This window comes from Mustela putorius, unplaced genomic scaffold (assembly GCF_011764305.1).
Source record: "Mustela putorius furo isolate JIRA1106 unplaced genomic scaffold, ASM1176430v1.1 tig00000129_pilon_pilon_pilon, whole genome shotgun sequence".
Taxonomy (NCBI): domain Eukaryota; kingdom Metazoa; phylum Chordata; class Mammalia; order Carnivora; family Mustelidae; genus Mustela; species Mustela putorius.
The window spans coordinates 38650867-38671964 of record NW_025421290.1 but is presented as its reverse complement, the minus strand read 5'-3'; the positions used below and the strand labels follow the sequence as shown (position 1 = coordinate 38671964).

At 45.4% G+C, this 21098-nt stretch overlaps 1 protein-coding gene across 5 annotated transcripts in view; it reads right to left on the bottom strand.

The window, feature by feature from the left end:
- Nucleotides 1-3819: 3819 nt before the first annotated feature.
- AREL1 (apoptosis resistant E3 ubiquitin protein ligase 1) overlaps nucleotides 3820-21098 on the bottom strand; it is a 45622-nt gene continuing 28343 nt past the window's right edge. For 4 of the 5 annotated variants that reach the window (XM_004739262.3, XM_004739266.3, XM_004739265.3 and 1 more), the window contains 15 exons: nucleotides 18466-18635; nucleotides 18045-18225; nucleotides 17593-17840; nucleotides 15431-15508; nucleotides 14239-14380; nucleotides 13987-14108; nucleotides 12947-13022; nucleotides 12055-12164; nucleotides 11242-11421; nucleotides 10931-11056; nucleotides 9493-9622; nucleotides 9348-9406; nucleotides 7107-7196; nucleotides 6558-6733; nucleotides 3820-6452 (listed from right to left, as the gene is read on the bottom strand). In XM_004739262.3, coding sequence (XP_004739319.1) covers nucleotides 6350-6452; nucleotides 6558-6733; nucleotides 7107-7196; nucleotides 9348-9406; nucleotides 9493-9622; nucleotides 10931-11056; nucleotides 11242-11421; nucleotides 12055-12164; nucleotides 12947-13022; nucleotides 13987-14108; nucleotides 14239-14380; nucleotides 15431-15508; nucleotides 17593-17840; nucleotides 18045-18225; nucleotides 18466-18635 — 1991 coding nt within the window. In that variant the 3' untranslated portion in view covers nucleotides 3820-6349. The remainder of the gene's footprint in view (nucleotides 6453-6557; nucleotides 6734-7106; nucleotides 7197-9347; nucleotides 9407-9492; nucleotides 9623-10930; nucleotides 11057-11241; nucleotides 11422-12054; nucleotides 12165-12946; nucleotides 13023-13986; nucleotides 14109-14238; nucleotides 14381-15430; nucleotides 15509-17592; nucleotides 17841-18044; nucleotides 18226-18465; nucleotides 18636-21098) is intronic. The other variant, XM_013058608.2, reaches the window with a different exon arrangement.

Below are 21098 nucleotides of genomic sequence, written 5' to 3'. Positions count from 1 at the left end.
GATAGTATTTATTAAACTCCTAGCATAAGGGTGGAACTAAAAAAAATGGCAGCTACTATCATGATTTGGTAACCAGATGAGCTAAGGAAGTCAAGGGTATTAGGTTGTTTATCATAGGGTTGCCTACGCCACATAAAATAGGTTTGAAATACAGTCCCCTCAAAGACCTCTTTTGGCTTTTAGAAGGTCATATGAAGGAAGGAGAGGAGGTCTCTTCTGACCTGGGGCCTTTTTCGCAGAGGTAAGGGCTGGATGTCTTGAATACCCATTCTCTCTGGCCTGCTTGAACACGGCAAGCAGGGACAGGAGCCACCATTCCATACCCGCGACCCACTCTAGCATCCTCCAATGCCCCTAGATCCATGTTGCCTCCTGGCATGGATATTGCCAGGGCCCTAAGCTGTGGCCAGTATGATAACACACATACTATATAGAGGAAAACCTTCCAAGAGCTTGAAGCTATTAGTCAATTTTCTTATTTAGTTAATTACATCATTTCACAGGTCACAAAACTAATACCGAAAGAAGACTATCCTGCGCAAAGTTGAACCACGGAGTTAAAAACAAAACAGAAACGTTCAGACTCATCAATCCATGGCTCTTTATCCTTTGAGGGCCCCATTCTGCCCACTTGATGCAAGCAACATCTTCTTTTGAGAATGGGCTGAATGACAGATGCCTCTGCTTCAGGGGAGGCCATAGGCCCAGAGGCTCTGGAGTCCGAGACATAGCAGACAAGTTAGGACAGGCTACCTGGTCAAAAACGCAATGATGTTATCTCCTCACCTAGCTCCTTGACTAGTCCCAGACTTACTTCTTCCTAGAGTCATTCCTAAGAGATGAAGCCCTAAGATCTTGCTTGCTCAGAAAGCTGCCTGGTTCGCCAGCTAACCCTACTCTAAAGGCATTCATGGTCGCTTAAGATTATACAGACCATGTTGGTCTGCTAATCGGGCAGCACCCAGAGGCTTCATCCTGGAGGCATTAACCATCCGTCGTTTCCCTGAAGAAAGGCTATAAAGGAAACTAGAAGGGGATCCCCATAATGTTCTTGGAAGGTGATGGCTATCACGGTTCTGTGATGTGTTTGATCCCTGCTCCTAGATGTACTACCTTGTGTTGGAGAAGCTGCTGCAGCTGGCAGGCTCTGATAACTCGGACAAGTTTGCCAAAGTTACTTACGATGCCGTATCCAAAACCTACAGCTATCGTTCCTCTGCCATCTGGAGAGGCTGTGTCCTCCACATATCGTCAGGAATTCAGGGACCATCTTATAAAGATCACACCTGAGCCAGGTTCCTGCTCTGGCTACCACAATGAGTTCTTATAGGAGCAGAATTCAGGCTAACTGAACTCGGGGTGGGGGGCGGAGGACTCACAGCAAGGTACAGCTAGCTCTAGGTGGCACCACTCTGTCGCTCACAAGCCACATCATCACAGCTCCCCGTGGGTTTCAAAATCCACCCCCTGCGCACTCCAAATCCAAACAACTAAGCTCTCAGGTAACTTTGGAATGGCATTCTATTAGAGGCTGCACAGACTCAGTACCCTAAGTCAGAAATACTAGCCCATTTCACAAACTTCTGAGACAATTTCGCACAGGCTCCTTTTCCATAGGACACTTAATACGATACTTGAGAATCTGCTGCTGGGCACCAAAGAGAATCACAATCACATTAGACCAGTCCCCAAAACCTGTTCAGGGTATAAAAGAAAAGTATTCAAGTTAGAATAGCTGGGGGAATACTTTGTTGTCTTTGAATATGACTCATCAGTTTCAGCATCAAGAATCAGAACTAGAGGGGCACCTGGGTGGCTCAGTGGGTTAAGCCTCTGCCTTTGGCTCAGGTCACGATCCCGCATCAGGCTCTCTGCTCAGCAGGGAGCCTACTTCCCTCTCTCTCTGCCTGCCTCTCTGCCTACTTGTGATCTCTGTCAAATAAATAAAATCTTAAAAAAAAAAAAATCAGAACTAGAGCCTCCTGGCACAACAATGACCTCCAAGTTCTCTTTAGTCTAATTGTGATGTGTAGTAATTACTACAGAGAAATTAACCTTGGTAAGTATCTTATCAAGAGATCACACGGCCTCTTATTTTTCCCTTCCCCACTGTGAGTTTTAAGACAGATTGTTCCAAAAGGGAATTGACGCAACAAGGACCATAGAAATCAGGATAACAATTACTTCTGGCGGGGTGGGAGACTTGCTTTGCAATGCTGTAGTGTTTTATTTTTTGGTTTGAATGCCACCATCACATACATGTGTTTCCTTTATAATTATTAAGTTGTACATGCCTGTAGACCTTTTTTTAAAAAAATCTGCATTACATCTCAAAATAAAAAGAAAAGGGACATTCATTTTTAAGTGTAAGTATCGCAAAACCTGGAGCTCTTCTGTTATACTTGAGGGTCTTTGTGAAGCACAAGTAAAGCCTCTGCTTCACGCCCCCTGCAAGAGAATCTTGGTTGTGCCCCTACAAGAGAAGTGTGGCAGGGTGGAGTCTGATGGCTCTATCTGCCGTGGGTCAGAGGTAACGACTCATGCCAGTCTGACTCTAGTATCTACAGTGTCCATTCAAGAATAATCCTACCACCATCTTGAGTCTTAAGAATAACTTTATGACAGAGGGTGCTGGGGTGGCTCAGGCTGTTAAAGCATCATCCGATTTTTGATTCCGGCTCAGGTCACGATCTCAGGGTCCTGGGACTGAGCCCTGCATCGGGCTCGATGCTCATCATGGAGTCTGCCCGTCCCTCTCCCTCTGCTCCTGCCTCTGCTCTCTCTTCTAAATAAATAAACAAATAACATTTTAAAAAAAGGAATAACTTTATGATAGGCTGAAATCAATGATGAATGTTCACAGCCACTCAAGGTCACAACAGCAGCAAGTATAAGAGATGTAAGACTGTTAATCTAAAAATATGAAGTTAGGAGGACAGAATTTTGGTTTTTTAAGGGCATCTCATATCACCAAGGAGCTTGAGGAGGTGGGAGTAGAATGAATGGACTCTTTAAAAGAGTGGTGTTCAAAGATTCCAATTCACCAGGTCTGGGATATGGGGCAAAAATCAGTATTTTAAAAACAATTCCAAAGGGTATTTTTTTTTTTTTTAATTTTCCAGATTGGGAACTAATGTGTCCTGACACCATTGACTACTTTCCCAACAAAGCCAGGGTCCCTGCTACTCTTCCTTCCAGGCCCCAAATCAGAGGTCTGGTTTTCTCTCTCTGCCAAGCTTACCTTCAGCTGGAAGAGAATTGGTACCAATTCTTTGGGTACCAAATGGTACCACCCGTCACCCACAAATGTCTGAGGAGCAGTGATTTTGTCTGCCACGCCTAGCTTGCTTGGGAGGAAGAGGTATGGAAATAAATGTGATCGTATGCAAACCAGAGGCCTACATGTATCAGTTAGCAGTGGTGACATCTGGATAGCAGGTCAATGATTTCTCTTGGCCTCTTTTTAATTTCCAAATTTTCTATGCTGAGCTTCTTACGTCAAACAACAAAAGAAGATTGAAAAGACTCAGGAGAGCAGACATCCTCTGCTCTTACCAAACTGCTTTCTTCTTCCGGAGCTGAGCATAAGCCTGGCATCGCACTGTGGCCCCGCCTGGCATCAGGGACAGCAATGAGGAAGGATGAAAGTGTGAGAAGCCCGGCGTGGGCCAGGGCTCTGCAGGTAGATTCTACCCTGAGCTCGTGGCTTTTGAAGGCATCACCTGGGGAAATGCAAAAACATTTCTAAATCTTTCTTTTCCTTCCCGGCCTCCAGTCTGGGCCCTAAACCACCACTTAAAGAAGTCACTTGCTCCTCAGTCCTTTCCAATATTGATTTATTTATTGTACAAAATATTTACACTGTCAATGCAGCAGTCTGGCCCCTTTGCCTGGCCTGACGGATTTGTAGCAGCGCGTGATCTCTAGAAAACATGCTGATGCTCTCCTTGGTGTTCCCTCGGTGCTTGCTTGGTCTCCTTCCAAGATGCTACAAGGCCAGGCGTTTACCTGGCCCCCCAAGTACCTGGGCCCCCGGGGCATAAAGAAAAGAACTGGCCAAAATAAGAAACGTGAGATTCACAATTGCTCGAGAAGTAACAGGTGTTCCTCCTTCTCTCTGACAAGTACCTTTTCCGCAAACTGGCTGGGACCGAAGCAGGCTTAGAAGAAAAGGTAAAGGAAAAGGCCAAACTGAGCAAAGATGCTTTCGAACAGACTTAGGAGACAGAGTACACTGGAAGAATAGAAAACCACAACAGTACCGAAGGGTTTTTGTTCAGTGAAGCCCCTGGGGCTGGGGACCCCCACGGGGCTGCGAGCTGCCGCAGCTGGGCCACAGTGGCCCCAAGGATGCTCCGAAAAGTGCTACGACTAGAGCTGAAAATGACAGATCTCGACAAGAAAATCAATTCGAGCTCCAGCATCGGTCTCTAGAGGGCTGTTGGAGGGGAGAATGCAGAATCCAGAAGAGGGGCAACTGCCAAAAACAGCAGAACCAGCCCCTGTGCCCCCAGATGGAAACCCCTCTCAAGGCTCGAGGGGCAGCATCGTGTTTCCAGGGTGATGACAAAACCTGCCTGTATTCATCCGATGGGAAAACACTGGGGCAAGCAGCAGCACCTTGTCCTGGTCCCTGAGGACAGCAGTGACTGTGTGGCATGGAGGGCCCTGGCTGGGATGTCGAGGCCCTGATGCTGGATCCTGGACCCGAAGAATGAGTGACGTCAGCACCCACGCCAAGAAGGACAAATGACAACTGCGAAGGAGTGAGGTCAGGCCGTGATGGGAGCAGCTCAGGAGGGCTGGTTCCTCATGATCCCTGGGAACAGGAGGGCTCAGACAGGCTTCCAGGAGGCCGAGGCATGGCCATAGGTCCCGCCTCACCTCTGGACTCTGCAGGCTTGCTGGTTTTGGCAGTAAAGATGGCTTGTAGTATTCTCAGAGTTGAATGCCCCGTTGAGAACGGTAGCTTGTAGCAAAGCCTTCTTAAAAACAGATATTTGGGAAGTTGATGAGATTTTGAGTCTTGAAAATGTCTGCATTCAAATGGTCATGAAAAAGGGCGGTGTGACTTCGCAAGGGCCTGCTGCGGGTTCTCGTCAATCACCATGTCACAGTGAATCTACGAGATCGTCCTCCCTCCACCAGGGCTCCTGCTGGCAACTAGACACAGAAGGAAGTTAGTGGGAAGCTGGGTGTTTGTCGTCGGACACAGCTGCTCTCTGCATGTTCCCAGTCCCTGACCCCACGGACCTGTGACCGAGCACTTGACCATTGGTTCCTTTTTCCTTGCTTCAGTGCTGCCAGAGAATACCAAGCAAAGAGAGCCAGGGATTGTTAGCATGCTATTCTTACTGCTCCCAAACCCTTGTTACAAAAATTTTCTTCCATAGAAAGCTAAAGAATCCCTAGCTCTTAGCAGGCTGCAGAAGTTCGAGGTAAGCGGCCAGGCCCAGCCACACCTCTGTGTACAGAACAAACTCAGGGACAAACATCAGTAGTCTTCAAGCCGGCCATAGGCCTAGACATGCCCTAAAGGAAAATCATTTTCAGCACTGGAAGCTATGCCCCAGCTATCTTTCACATTCTTGGGTCTGTTTTTCTCACTGGCTCAAACTCAAGAAAAAGCTTAGAGAGTTCTTTATGGATTAATGATCATTTCCAGAAATGCCTTCAGGGAAAAAGTTCCTTTTCCAGTTTTGACATCACAGAAAAAGATCCTTTTGTGCCATCAGTCGCCCCTCAGAGGTAGTCCAGTGCCACGGCCTGAGCCTGCTATGGTGCAGAGGGACAAAAATGTGAAGACTGTGCACGTGGGCCACTTGCCATCTGCACTCCTCCCGGCTTCTGGTGAGAGAGGCGATCGCCCCGTGCCCAGGAGGGACTCACGTCCCCGCAGGGCAAGCAGTGAGGGCCGCAGAGGGACTGGTATGGGCCATGGGCACAGGAGCCTGAGGAAGGTGGACCCCAGCCTTCTAAGAAAGCTGAGCCCTTTGTTTAATCTCCCGCGGCTCCTGAAGCAGCTCCCGGTCCGGAGATCTTCTGAGAACCAACTGAAGTGACAGCAGCATGGTCCTCTCCTCAGGAGAGAGCAGCATAGACTCCATGGGCCCCTGCCGAAGTGGCTTGGGGGCCGGGGCGTGGCGAAGTGGAGGGGGCGGGGATGCAGAGGGGGTGGCGAGGGAGCGACCCGGGGCTGGGGGGAGGTGAGCAAGTCCTCCAGACACCGGGTAGCATGCAGCAGCTTCTGGCCGATGGAGAGGTGTTGGGGTCGGTGGTTCTCACGGTGTTACGCGCACCCAGGTGCTCCAGGAAGCACGGGGGCCGGGGGCACGTGGCCGGGGAGTGGTCAGAGCATGCCAAAGCCCTCGCAGCCCTCACTGATGGCCAGCTGCAGCATCCTGTGAACCTCTTCATACGAGTCATACGTGGGGAGGCACAGCTGGTTGAAACTGGAAGAGCAAGGGGAGAAGCGATGAACTCACGCGCCAGAAACACTGGCCAGGGCTGGCTGAGCCTCCCCCTCCAGAGGGTGCCCTGGGCGGCGTGGGACCTACCACGTGTGTGCAGTCGGGAGCGTGCTGTGGGTGGGAGCGGCAATAATCTGGAACGAGGGACAGAGGGCGGCAAAACCTCCGGGTGGCAGCTGAGAGGAGCCCGTGGTGAACTGTAGCAGCCGAGCCAACTCCTCCTGGGTCAGACTGGACACCACGGTCCAGAACCACCTCATGACCTGGCAGGGAGAGCACAAGGTGGGGTCACGCTCAGTGTGCAGCCTAGCACTGGACTCTGGGGGACGAGGAGGAGAGCCGGAAGTGGGGGACACAAATAGCCACGGGGAGAGTCGACAACTCCAGGAATGCAGGGCGGCCTCTGACTGGTTGGTTCTGTTTCTTCACCTTTCTAATGTACCGCTCCTGTGGCAGCTGGAGCAGCCCTTAGGGACCAGGGCTCCCTTCTGTTTGGACAACCACCTGTCTTTTCCTTGTGGACCATTTTCTCCCCAAATGATGTGTCTGCCTATCTGACTCCTTGGCAATTTTCTTCTGAAAGTTTTTCCTGGCAAAGTGGCACAAATCCAGGGAAAAGAAGTTTAGCCCACTTACCTTTTCTCGGAAATGCCATGAGCCGCCAACAACCACTGCATGGGCTTTGAAGTCAGACACACTGATGTCCCCAGTCCCACACATCAGCAGCTGGAGAGGACAGTTGGGTGTTACTAGGACAGTCGGGGGACAAACACCCAATATAAGGTCAAAACTACTTATGTTAACATGCAAAACATGGAATAAAGGAAACACCAGGAAAAGCACCATAAAGCGAGATCATAATGCCAGTACTCTGCTTTAGGAAAATCAATTGTAACAGGCCAATGGTTCCAACCAATGTGGTAAAAATCGCCCAGCTTCAAAAAAAAAAAAACAACATGCAGATGCCCGTGCCCTTACCTCATACCCACTGAATCAAAATCTCTAGGAATGGGTTAGAAACTTGTGTACTTTGAGAAAGTTTCCTGTTACCAGTGCGTACCTCTAACTAAGAGCTACTGCTTTGATTGGGTGCCTGGGTGGCTCAGTCGGTTAAGCGTCCAATTCTTGATTTCGGCTCAGGTCATGACCCCAGGGTCTTAGGATCAGACCCCGTGTCAGGCTCTGTGCTCAGTGGGAAGTCTGCTTCTCTCTCTCTCTCCCCCACCGCCCCGTCCCCTTGCCCATGCACACTTTTTCTCTAAAATAAATAATTCTTCAAAAAAAAAAAAAAAAACCAAACAAAAGAACTACTGCTGTAGATTATTTTGAACTGAAACAAAAGACAGAAAGAGAACCAAGTATTTACTGAGTCTGCTCTATACACGGCCTGGGAATACCAGGAAAAAAAGGCAGGCCCCTCCCCTTTGATGAAAATCCCCAGCTCCATTTCTGAATTTGTCAGATGGCCCTTCCTGTTTCCCAGCATCCATCCTTCTTTTGTGGCTTGAACTTTCACCAACTTCCCTTCAGCCCTGCCTCTACTTGATCAGATGAATTAAAAAGTACACCAAAAAATGAGAAATGAATGCTATCAGAGGCCTGAACCTCTTGCTGATGTCCTAATTTGGTTCTGGATCCAGAATGTGACATAGCCAACTGCGAATGCTCGTTCAACAGCTCTAAAGAATGATATGTCCTCACCAAGAGACAAGAAAAGTCCAAATTTAAGCCTGAGGAGCTTTGGCTCCTTCAAAAAGAACCATAAGCTAATGAGTAAGAGTGGGGTGTGGGGTATGGAACAATTCTAAGAGACCGTGTCCATCCTTCTTCCTCACTTTAACAAATCGTCACGAAGGTTATGCTTCATAATAAACCAAAATACACCAGTAGCTGTTCCTCAGCCCGGAAAACACCAGCACTAGGTGACAGGTCTAGTGGAAACGTGAGGCTGAGTAAGAGATGGAACATTCATTTTGCTTGAATTTCATGTCTGAAGGTACACATGTGAAGAAAATCACACAGGACTTTGATTCTTGTTCTTGAGGCTTGTTCCGTTAATAAGAATAAACACTGTATAAGACCATCTGAAATGACTGTTCTGTTTTATTTTCTTTGAGGAAGAATCTCCTTAGAGGAACCAGTCTGCAAAGCACACTTCTCATAAAGGCTGTGGCAAGTCGGAACCAATAACTTGCCTCGTACCATTTGTGCGCAACAGATCAATGACTTCCTGATTTTATTTTTTGCCCACAACTTCTATTTTGATAATCATAGAATGGTATTCACCATCCTAGGTCCATTTTGTAGTTGTTACAGGATCTGCGATAAGAATATATTGACAGTATAGTGTCGTAGCCTGAAACTTTGAAATATATCACATCTTTTGGTTTGTCTCCTTCCCTGGAACAAAGCTCTATGAGGGCAGGGACTCTGACCTATTCATTACTGGCTCCCTGGTGCTTCAAACGTCCCTGTCTTATAAGAGATACTTGATAAATAGACCCCGAAAAAATAAATTCTATTATTCCCCTAAATCAACTTTAAATGTCACAGGATTTACATGGACTGTACACAATACCAATGTTCTTTACTCTTCAATGAGTATCAGTAATACTGGATGAATAAATGACTATTAATTATTACTCTTCAAAAATAATTAGTTATTTGGTTTCTAATGCTCACATTCTAATGTTCTGGAAGCTGGAGAAAGGAGCAATGCATGGAAGAGTGACAAAAGAGAAACCAACTCCTGCACGAAGGACTTCCCACCGCATCTCACAACAGGAGGTGTAACGAGCTGGTTCCTTCGGGCACACTCACATACCTTGTCAAGAATGGGTTGGGGGTGGGGGAGGTCCTGTAATTGGAACCACTTACCTCAAGCTCATTTTCATCAAATATAGCCAAAAGGTTTTCAGGGACCAACTCATTCAGGCCTGAAACAAAGTGGCTGAGTTAAAGCCATACCCATACCACGGATACAGGGTTTTTTTCTCAAGGCCAAGAGTAGACGGGCTCTCACCTTTTAGGAAGTGTTCTACCTCCTCTTTCACTTGACTGGCCAGTCGATATTGGGCCAATAAATTTAAATAGAAGATTTTATTTGCATTTGTGACTGGGGTTTGAGCTCCACCTGTCATGAGTTCTACAACCTGAAAGAAAAGGAAAGGACAGAGGGAGGGGGGAGCTGTGGATGGGAGACGATCCGATGACACCCGCCCGGTACGTCCTGTGAACCCAGCCTCACTCATGAGTTTCTGAAGCACATTCCCCCTCTCAACACATCTGGTTTTATACAGACACTAAGCTTCAGCATCTTACCACTGTGGCCTAGTCCACTGGCTACCAGGGTATTGGAATGAGTCTTCTCTGACCAGGTCAAATTGTGGTGATGCAACAGAAGATGTCATGGTTCCTTGTCAGCAACATTCTAACAGCTCTAATGATCCAGAATTAAGCCCCTTGTGACCTTGTCTCTTAGACCCCTGCACCAACTTATCTGAGAATAAATAAGGCCAGGTAAGTAGTGAAGAAGTCTTTTTAGATTTCAGGAACTCTGGGCGCCTGGGTGGCTCAGTTGGTTAAGCATCTCCTTCAGCTCGGGTCTTGATTCTGGAGTCCTGGGATCGAGTCCTGCACTGGGCTGCCTGCTCAGCAGGGAGTCTGCTTCTCCCCTGACCTTCCCCCTCTCATGCTCACTCTCTCTCATTCTTTCTCTCTCAAATAAATAAATAAAATCTTTATAAAAAAAGATTTCAGAAATTCTAAGATGGGAATCACTGTTCCTTTCATCTTCCCAATGTGTTCCCAGAGGCCATGTGATTATCAGTACCAATAGTATCAGTGCTCACAATTTTTTAGTCGTTGCTACTTTACTTTCAGTGGTAATAATACTGCAACTTTACAGTCATCATAATCATCTGATACTATATAACCCCAAAACAGAAACAGAACCAAATTTGCATCAGACATGTTTTGGGCCTCCCCAAATTTTTTTAATTTAAAAAAATGTTTAAATTAAATTAAAATAGAAATGTTTTCAGCCAGTAATTTTCTAGTAAAAAAGCCAAAAAATATATAAGCACAGTGTTAAAATAGGAGTTAACTATATCACGACCATTGAAGTTGAGAAAAACAAAGTTCCGTCCCCTCCAAAGCTGCTTGTGCAGTGACACCTGATTTTCACTCAGTTCTTTTTATACTGGAAAGTAGAAATGGTGTGTCTTTTGTGCCATCATACAGGCCAAGATCATCACGTGTGGGATGCAATGTCCTGATATGGTTGTCACTAGCCTCACGTGAAAACTTCAGTTACTTGGTAAATAACCAGGCACATTTTGGGTGTTCAAAGGCAACACAGAGGGACAACATTTCCATCACTGTAGAAAGCTCCAGTAGGTAGCCTGCTCTAGAGGAGACTGGGAACCATGGGACCCACGGGCTCTGGTTCTCTTTCTCACCTTCTCCAATTGGCCTGATTTGTTATATTTCTCTTCTGCAAAGACCAGCTCCATCTCACTCATGTCATTGTTGAGGATGAAGCAAACCTTAGATTTGTAGAATTCTGGGTCATCTGTTTCAAAATACTGAGAAGACAGAAAGACAGAACAGAACATAACTACTCTTTCCCAGAAATGAAATCTGCAACTGTTTAGAAACACTTACCCCTTCAACCTTAAGAATAATGAGCTCAGAGTGGAGGGATTCCAGAATTAACAGCCAGAGGCCTTGGTTAAAAAAACAAAACAAAACATGCATACTAAGACTTTACCTTATAATGCATACGTAGTCCTATGATTTGGGCCAAAAAAGAGCGGGTGAAGCGAGCTCGGACCAGTTGCTTATAGGCTCCGCCTAGAGAGGACTCATAGAGACACTTGCCTACCAGCCGCCCTGCAAACTCATACATCTTCAAGCGTAGATGAGCAGGGCGATTAGGGTTGGGGTGGACCTGTCAAAGGAAGAGATTAAAAGGCTCTGGGCCATTTTTCTTCAAGCTTAGTTCACCAACTCTTTTCACAAGGGAGCAGGAATTTCAGTGTTAGAATCAAAGAATCATCTAAATGGCATTAGCTAGTTGGTAGCTACCATGAGTAATTTAGAGTGCCTAGAAGATGGAGGGCACAGAGGGACTTCGAGTAAGGGGTAAAATCTTACATTAAGCTTGCGGTCCCTGGCTGAGTATGGAAGTTAGCCAGCGAATGATGTGATGCCTTCCCCCTAAACCAGAACTTATTTCAAACGAAGTCTATTTCTCCACTCCGGCTACCTCTACCTAGTCAAAGATCTAGTACAGAATTCAATGGCTTGAGGTATGGTCTGAGAAAGTGGCCTAATCATTCTAAGAAGATAGGCATCGCACTATGTTTTAGCCAAATACTCACCTATCCGCATTTTCTCTTATTTTACAGAAGAAATAATAAAAGGTAAAAAGGAGGGAGCCGATCTAATTTGGATTCACTTAGAACAAGACACAGGTTTCCAAATTCCCAGGACAGTTTCATGACCTCAAATCCTTCTGAGAGTTTCCAGTACAATACAACTAACATCTTCCGCCCACCCACAGGGGAAGTCACGGACTCACTAATGCTTGGTTGTTGTCACTGAATCTGGTGAAGAGCTGATTGGTGGTATCGAACAGTGCTTTGCAGATTAGTTCAAACCATTCCCGGCGAGGCCCTCCCCAGTCCAGAGCTGAAAAGTATAATAAAAATAAAACATGGGGGTACTTGGGTGGCCTCAGTTGGTTAAGCGTCCAACTCTTCATTTCAGTTCAGGTCATGATCTCAGGGTCATGAGATCGAGCTTTGAACTGGGCTCTGAGCTCAGCAGGGAGTCTGCTTGGGACGTTCTCTCTTTCTCTCCCTCCTTTCTGTCCTTTCCCCGGCTGGCACACGCATGCTCTCTCTCTAAATAAATCAATCTTAAAGAAAGAAAAAAAAAAAGGCGACTCTGACCTACCAATTCTTAATGCTTGTGTTCATTCATTCATCGCTTGACACTCTCCACTTTCCTTCTGTTCCACTACATCGTGTCTCCCCAGTCCAAGCCACCTAAACTAAGGAGCCTTTTTTTAATCTTTTAAAAAAAAATCCCACCCCTTTCTGTAGGATTACAGGATTCAAGATATTCTACTCACTAGGTTAATGCCCCCCCCAGTATGGAAACACAGGAGAACACAGGTCCCAGAAAATGGACATTTCTCTTCTACAAAGGTTACTTTCCCTTCCAGTACAGACTCTTAGAGCTTGCCGTCCCAGTCCATGTGTCTGTGCTCTACAAGCTCCAAATACCTAAAAACACCAACTTTTCTGTTTCAATTCATGACTTCTTTTTCCTTGGGAAAAATAAGCTGGGGCAGGGGCAGGGGTGCGGGTAGGGGAGGGTATTTTTGTGATTTGTGGAGAATGGGTGAGGAGGAGGGGAGAGGTGGGGAAGAGAGTTAAAGAAAATCAACATGAACTTTTAAAACTGACCTTCTTCATCTTGAAAAACCACTTCAAAGTTCTTGCTCCAATCTGAGATGGAGAAATTCCGAGTCGCTTTCAGAGACTGAAAAGCAGGGAAGGGAAGGGAAGTGTCAAAAGACTGGCAGGCATCTCTTGGATGTGAAAGACAAAAACACCAGAACATTGCCACTGTCCCTTTAAACCATTAGTACTTGGAGGAGACGCAGTATTCATAAACTTTAATCATATCAATTCATATTTTAAATACACATATCTCCAGAAGAAATTTAAGATTTCAAAAAACAATTTAATTCATCTATACACCATTGCTTTGTTGTTGAAGTGGGTTTTTTTTTTTAATGTTCATTTTATTAATGAAAAAACTCTTACATAAAGAAATAAAAGGAGTCAAAGTAAGCTGTCAGCAAGAGAACCAAGGAGCCCTGGTTTTCAGTCAAGTGCAGCGTCCACTGGAACTCTCTATTCACAGGGCTGCGTTCAGACAGGGAGCCATGCCACACAGAGAATGTGGCTGAGAAAAGGGGTTTCCAGTCACACCTACCAGAGCCAAACATCACAAACACTTTCTGGACAGGGACCAAGCCTTCTCATTCTTGAGGAATGCAAGAACCAAGCCAGTGTCTGTGCAGTGGAGACAGACAGACATCAGGTGTTCCTTTTCCATCAGACCAGGGTGACAACAGAAATCATTTCCTATTAACCCAGCAAGAGCTCTTCTCTTCCAGGGATGCAAGAACAAGAATGCTCCTCTGTGACAACTGCTTCTCCCTTCCCCACAGAGAGGTTCCAAGAGACGGTGCAGGAACTAGTTTAGTACAGACTGTAAAGCCAATGTGTCAACTAGTCTCTCTCCTCGGTAATATGTCTTGAACAAACCCACCCCAAACTTAGTATAATCAGACACAGAGAAGAGCAGTCTTTAATAGATACGTTTAAAGAGAAATTTGGGGTTCATAAAAGATGACCTGGGGGATATAACCCAACACCGGAGAGATTTCTAGTTGCAAAACCCTGACCACTGACAGTGGAAATGAAACTTTACCCACCGATTCCAGCAAGGTGTGTCTGCTGACCTTCAGGGTGACTTTGGAATGTGGTCTTTTCATATGTACCTGCCGAAGCTCTCGCTGGAAGAAGTTCACCTTGTCCTGAAAGGTCTCAGAGCCTCCTGAGGAGCGAAAAGATCCATCATGATGACAGCCTCATTACAAGACATCTGTGCAGTCCGCCCCACATCTTCAGACACCCAGGTGGCTGGGGCTCCTGCCTTTCCTGTCAGAACCCCTGTCCAATCTTACCTATATTCTTATGGAGGGAGCGGATGAAAGTGGCTGCTAGAATGTTCCTCTCCTTACAGCTGAGCTCCACAGGTGGTTGAATGCCATCATCTACCACCAGTGTGAGCAGCTTATGAACAGGGTCGGGGCCAAGGTACGAAAACTAATGAAGGAAAAAAAAAAAAAGAAGGCATTAACCTATAAAACCCTCAAATCCAGCAAAAACTTTCCATATCCCTAACCTTCGGTACCAACCCATAAACAAATTAAGTATGTCTCCTCTAAGCCAGTATTTCCTAGGAGTATATCACCTTGTTTTTCATGTCAAGTACTCTATGATCCGAAATACTTAAAATTATTTCGGTTACAGAGTTACTGGTTACTACTAGTTACTACTAGTTAGTTACTCGTTACTACAGTTACTACTAGTAGAGTCACTAACTCCAGTTAGTGGAGTTAGTGAGAATCATAGGCAACAGGACAGCTCTCCTAACGTAAAACCGAAGGAGGATGAAGGTAGTAAAGATATGTAAGATAAAGGGGCACCTGAGTGGCTCAGTCAGTTAAATGTCTGTCTTGGCTCAGGTCATGATCCCAGGATCCTGGGATCGAGCCCCATGTTGGGTTCCCTCCTCAGTGGGGAGCCTGCTTCTCCTTCTGCCCCTCCCCTTGCTCGTACTCTCTTTCTTTCTCTTTCTCTCTCCCATGCTCTCTCTTACAAATAAATAAAATCTTTTAAAAAAAGATATATATAAGATACAAATGACTACCTGATGAGGTTGGACAGACTGGCTGGAGGAAAAGCAACTCACCTTCAGATTCCAAAAGCTCAGAGAAGTTAAAACAAATTTTTTTAATATATGAGAATGCTCATTCTGAAAGAGTTAACTTCAGCACACTGGGAAACCAAGCCTGGGCCAGAACTGCCAGCACCATCTCCATTAACTTAGTCTCAGTGGCAAAAGATAACTGTTGAAGAATTCTGACTTGCTACTAATTCCTATTTCTGTAGGCATGTGCCCTTCTAGAACTTCTATATTCTTCATGCCAGGTTGTGAGGAGAAAACAACCCTTTCTTTATTTAGCAATGAATCCTGTGTGCATGATAAGAACTTCAAGAAACACCAAAAGCCCTTCTAGGAAAAAAGAAAAGGCAGAAACATTCCAGGGTTGAAGTCTACGCAGCATGAAGCAGATGTAAGGTTCAACTTACTTTTGTTCCTGGGCACACTCGGAAGGTATAAAGGCGCCAGGGAATGATTTTCAGGTAGAACTCCTTCACTGAAAATTGCTGGAGGACAAAAATACAGAAAAGGAAGTGAAAGAGAACTAGAAATGGTCTATTTGGGTATTGTAATTAAAAAATCAGAGTCCCTACCTCCATTCCTCATAATCTTTTCCCTCTACGGACGAAGAGGATAATTTTTTAGTACTAACACCAAATCAGTAACATCAATTCTATCTTAAAATAGGCAAATCAGGGGCGCCTGGGTGGCTCAGTGGGTTAAGCCTCTGCCCTCAGCTCAGGTCATGATCCCAGGGTCCCCAGATCGAGCCCCACATCGGGCTCTCTGCTCAGTGGGGAGCCTGCTTCTCCCTCTCTCTCTGCCTGCCTCTCTGCCTACTTGTGATCTCTGTCAAATAAATAAATAAAATCTTCAAAAAAAATAGGCAAATCAAATATGTTACTCTGACAAGGCAATTTCATACAGATACACTTCTTAATCTCAATACTCAAGTTTTACTACCATGTCCAAATGTCTGAGATCAGGGTTTCCCTTTGATCATTTTCACCTAGAAATGATCAAAATCTCCCTGTGTTCAGCTGGGTGCTACTCAGATCTCCTCAATGGACGGGGGATACCAGTGGCCTATACCCACTGCTTCACCCTACTAGAATGGAACCAAGGATCTGCCGGGGATGGGGAGCAGGTGGGGAACAGGGGTGCGTGTGAAGGTGGTGGTGTGATTTTAAAACAAAAAACTTCATAAAGGGTCTCTTTATACTGTTATAAAAAAAGAAAAAGAGAGCTTTAACTTTAATCTAAAAAAAAAAAACTGTTCTCTAAATGTACAGATCAGACTTTTTCTTGATTTAAAAAAAACCCAACTCTTCATGAAGAAAATTTCCAACACATACTGAAGGAGAGAAAATGGTACAACGAACCCATCATCAGCCTTAACAGATGTCGCTTCACGGTCAATGGTCAATCTCGCTTCATCTGTACCTCACCCTGGCCCTCATTCCCATTCCCCTAGTCCAGAGTAGGGCTAGATTTTTAAATGATAAAGGACATATAGAAAAACTTGAAGTAGAACAAAATCAGAACTCTTGTTTTGGTTATGAGAGGAAAGAGCTGTCACAGGATGTTTCAAGAGCTCTTTTTTCTGAGATCTGAATGACTAAGCAAAATACAAATGTTAAAAAGAAAATTCCTAACACAAAGTGCCTCTTAGCTCAGGGGCCTTGGGAAGCTCACCTCCGTGCCTCTGCCAAAATTTCTCTATTCTGATCTTGTTGCCTGATAGTAACATGCATTTACTGTGGTTTCACAAAGCACAGAATGAAAGATCAAGCTGTTTCAAAACAGCATAAGGGGCCAACAGTAACTTTTTTTACCAGTGAAAAATTTTTAATGGTCAAAAGCTGCTTTCTTTAAAATTCTAAGAGCCATGCCTTGAAAAATCTTCCCAGGAGCAAGCAAAGGGAAGAATGCGCCTGGTGCTCTAAAGCACCAAGGTACACAGAATCTCTGGACAGAGTTTCTACCTAGTCCAAGCCAAACAGGTGCAACAAAAGAGGGGGCACAGGGGTGCTGGGGGGGGGGGGGCTCAGTCAGCTCAGGTCATGATCCCAGCGTCCTGGGATCAAGCCCCACATCGGGCTCTCTGCTCAGTGGGGAGCTGCTTCTCCTTCTGCCTCTCACGTCTCTCGCTCCCTCTCTAAAATAAATAAATAAAATCTTAAAAAAAAAGGGGGGGGGGCACAATCTTCTGCTCAACCTTAAGTAGCCTCTCTTAGTGTCCCAGAAACCCTACAAGTCAAGGATCTCACCCTAATTCTCACACTAACGCTTCGTGGTTTTTTGTTTTTTTTTTTTTTTTTAATCAATGGCCAGTTACATGCAGGTTCAGGGAGGAGGGTTTTGAGACAAGAACAGGAGGTCCAGGGCTGCCTGGGTGGCTCAGTCAGTTAGGTATCTGCCTTCGGCTGGGGTCATGATCCCAGGGTCCTGGGATCCAGCCCTGCGTCAGGCTCCCTGTTCAGTGGGGAGCCTGCCTCTCCTTCTCCTTCTGCCTCCCTCTTGTGCCTTCTCTCTCATGCTCTCTCTCAAATAAATAAACTAAAAAAAAAAAAAGAACGGGAGGGCCAACCTTTGGTGACACATAGCAGTACACCTTCTTCGGTTTCTTCACCTTCTCGGGGGTCTGGCACTCAGAGGGTGAGTCCTCCTCCTCCTCCTCCACGGCTGTGGAAGGCCGGCGCTGGGAGGAGCTCGTGTGCATGGGCGGAAGGTGCCAGGGTGTGCCGGTACAGTTGGTAGCATTATAAAGATAAGCCTCAAAGTAAATGCTCACTCCGGAGGTGGACACATTGCGTTCAACAATATTCTTCTCATTCTCTGAAGTATAACAAGGAATAAGGTTTTAAAGTAGGACACGGGGGAGAAAAGAAATGACCTATCACTAGACCTTTAGTCCATAGGACTCTGAGCCAAGTTCGGCTCAAATAGCAAATGTGTGTGAGGCTGGGCAGGAGAATGCAGACGCACAAAGAACAAGTGGTCTGGGAACGGGGCTAAATCACAGCTTTTCTTTCAACTCACCACTCAGGACAATAATGTCAAATTCACCATTGTTGATTGGCTGATTTTGGTATGAAATGCAGGCATGGAAGCAGCCACGAGAATGCAGGGTAAGTCGCAAGAACACCTGGCAGGTCTGCCTGTTGGAGGTCACTGACTTCTCAAAGGAGACACCAGTGCTCTCTTCTTCTTGAGGACCGAGCTGGAGGAGGGAAACAGAGCATCACTGAACATTGAGAATTTTCCCTACTGCACGGCAATTTACTCTTGACAAAGAACTTTCCTGTCTGCGAGCCGATCTAAGGTCTCTTAATTATCATGAGATGGGCATTGTCAGATGACGGAAGGAGAGCACAGAAGTCAGGGCGGAGACGAGAGCAAGTGAATGAGAAAGAGTGAGAATGGCAGGGAAGGAGAAAGAGGAGGAAGGGAAGCTGCTTACCTCATGAATGGACACACTGTAATTGTGCTCGTCCCTCAAGGATGCGGAATTGTTGGTAGGGTTGTCGTACTCATCTCGGGGCACTATTTGAAGGGTGTGTGGCTGTCCGCAGGTCAACACCAGAGTAGAAAAATGGCACACTATTTTGGTCTTGGAAGGAACCACCATTCCTGGAACAGACAACGGAATCTAATCCTTAGAGGGGGACTTTTCTGACCACAAAGATCTTTTCAATCAGTGAGTCCCAGAGAGCTGGGCCCCACCTAATTCCTAGGGATAAACACCACCATTAAGAGGTCAAGAAAAAGACAGAAAAAGAAACACACTCAAATGAACTGGGGGACTCATTTTCACAAATTTCCAACCACTGCGGTGCTACACAAAATGAGAAAAGGACTCAGAGGAAATAAAACTGAGAGTTCCATAGTACCCACAGTCCCACTGGGAACCTACAAGTGAGGCAGGCCTCAGAAATAAGTGCTTAAAAAAACCACAAAACAAAGAAACAAACAAACAAACAAAAACCCCTGAAATACTTGGGTGCAAATCCAAGGACAAAAGTACAAGACTCCTATGTTGAAAACTACAAAATGTGAATGAAAGAAATGAAGAGGTCTGAATAAAGTCAGAGGTTACCATGTTTTTGAACTGGAAGATTCAGCATTGTAATGATGTCAATCCTCCCCAAATAATATGCAGGTTTAACACCATTCTTGTGGAAATCTCAGGGAGAGTGTTGGTAGATATAGAAAATAGTGTTCTCTTTTGTATGGAAAGAGAAAGATTCTGCAGTAGCCAAAAACAATCCTGAAAAAGTTTACCCAATTTCAGGATTTACTGTATAGCCATAGTAATCCAGATTCTGTAGTATTGATGGAGGGACCCAGAGATCAATGGAATAGAACAGAGGACCCAGAAATAGACCCCTGCAAATATGCCTAACCAATCTTTTTTTTTTTTTTTTTTTTTTAAGATTTTATTTATTTGACACACAGAGAGATAGAGAGAGAGGGAACACAGGCAGGGGGAGTGGGAAAGGTTGAAGCACACTTCCCGCTGAGCAGGGAGCCCGATGCGGGGCTTAATCCCAGGACCCTGGGATCATGACCTGAGCTGAAGGTAGATGCTTAATGACTGAACCACCCAGGGGCCCCTGCCTAACCAATCTTTAACAAAAGCACAAAAAAAGGACAATGTAATAGGGGAAAGATGATCTTTTCAACAAATGGTGCTGGAATAACTAGACATCTGTAAGAAAAAAAAGAAGAAAAAAACCTTGACACTATACAAAAATGAACTAAAAATGGATCAAAGCCTTAAATAGGAAACGTAAAACTTCAAGGAAAAAAAAAAAAACCAACAGGAGGAAATCTTTGAGATTTAGAACTAGTCAAAGAGTTCTCAGATACCTAAGCATGATCCTTAGAAGAAAAAATTAATAAACTGTCTTCATCAGAATTAACTTTTGCGGGGCGCCTGGGTGGCTCAGTGGGTTAAAGCCTCTGCTTTCGGCTCAGGTCATGATCCCAGGATCGAACCTCGCATCGGGCTCTCTGCTCAGCAAGGAGCCTGCTTTCCTTCCTCTCTCTCTGCCTGCCTCTCTGCCTACCTGTGATCTCTGTCAAATTAAAAAAAAAAAAAAAAAAAAAAAAAAAATTTAAGCTAAAGATTGAAAGAACGGGGCGCTGGGTGACTCTGTCAGTTAAGCATCTGCCTCTGGCTCAGATCTTGAAACCAGGGTCCTGGGTCCACACCTGGCTCCTTGCTCAGCAGGGAGCCTGCTTCTTCCTCTGCCTGAAGCTGCCCCTGCTTGTGCTCCCTCTCTGACAAATAAATAAAGAAAACCCTTAAAAAAAAATACTAAGTGTTTAACTACCATATGACCCAGCCATTATGCTGCTGGGCATTTACACCAAAGAAATGACTGACAACATATATTCACACAGAAACCTGTGCATGAATTCTCATAGATTTATTCACAACAGCTCCAATCTGAAAACAACCCAGATGTCCTTCAACTGTGATGGTTAAACAAGCCAGGGTACATTCACATTATGGAATACTACTCAAAAATAAAAAGGAACCAACTACTGGTACACTCAACAACTTGGCTGAATCTCCAGGGAATTAGGCCAAGTGAAATATAATTCCATTTATTAAAGATTTTATTTATTTGAGAGAGAGCGAGAACACACAAGCAGGGTGGGGGGCTGCAGAAAAAGAGGGAGAAGCAGGCTCCCTGCTGAGCAGGGAGCCCGACACAGGTCTCGGGACCCTGGGATCACAAACCAAGCCAAAGGCAGACACCTAAAAAACTGACCCACCCAGGCACCCAATATAATTCCATTTATGTAACATTTTTAAAATGACAAAATTATAGAAAGGGAGAAGAGAATCGTGGGCTGCCACGGGTTAAGAAGTAGGTAGGTGGGGGAGGGAAAATGTGTATAAAGGGGCAGCATAAGGATCCTTGTGGTGATGGAAATGCTTCCTACCGTGATTGCCTCAATGTCAATAGCCTGCCTGTGACACTGTACTTTAGTTTTGCAAGATCTCACAACCACTGGGGGAAACTGGGTCAAGGGTATACCAGCTCCCTCTGTGTTATTTTTTTAAACTGCTGGAGAATCTAC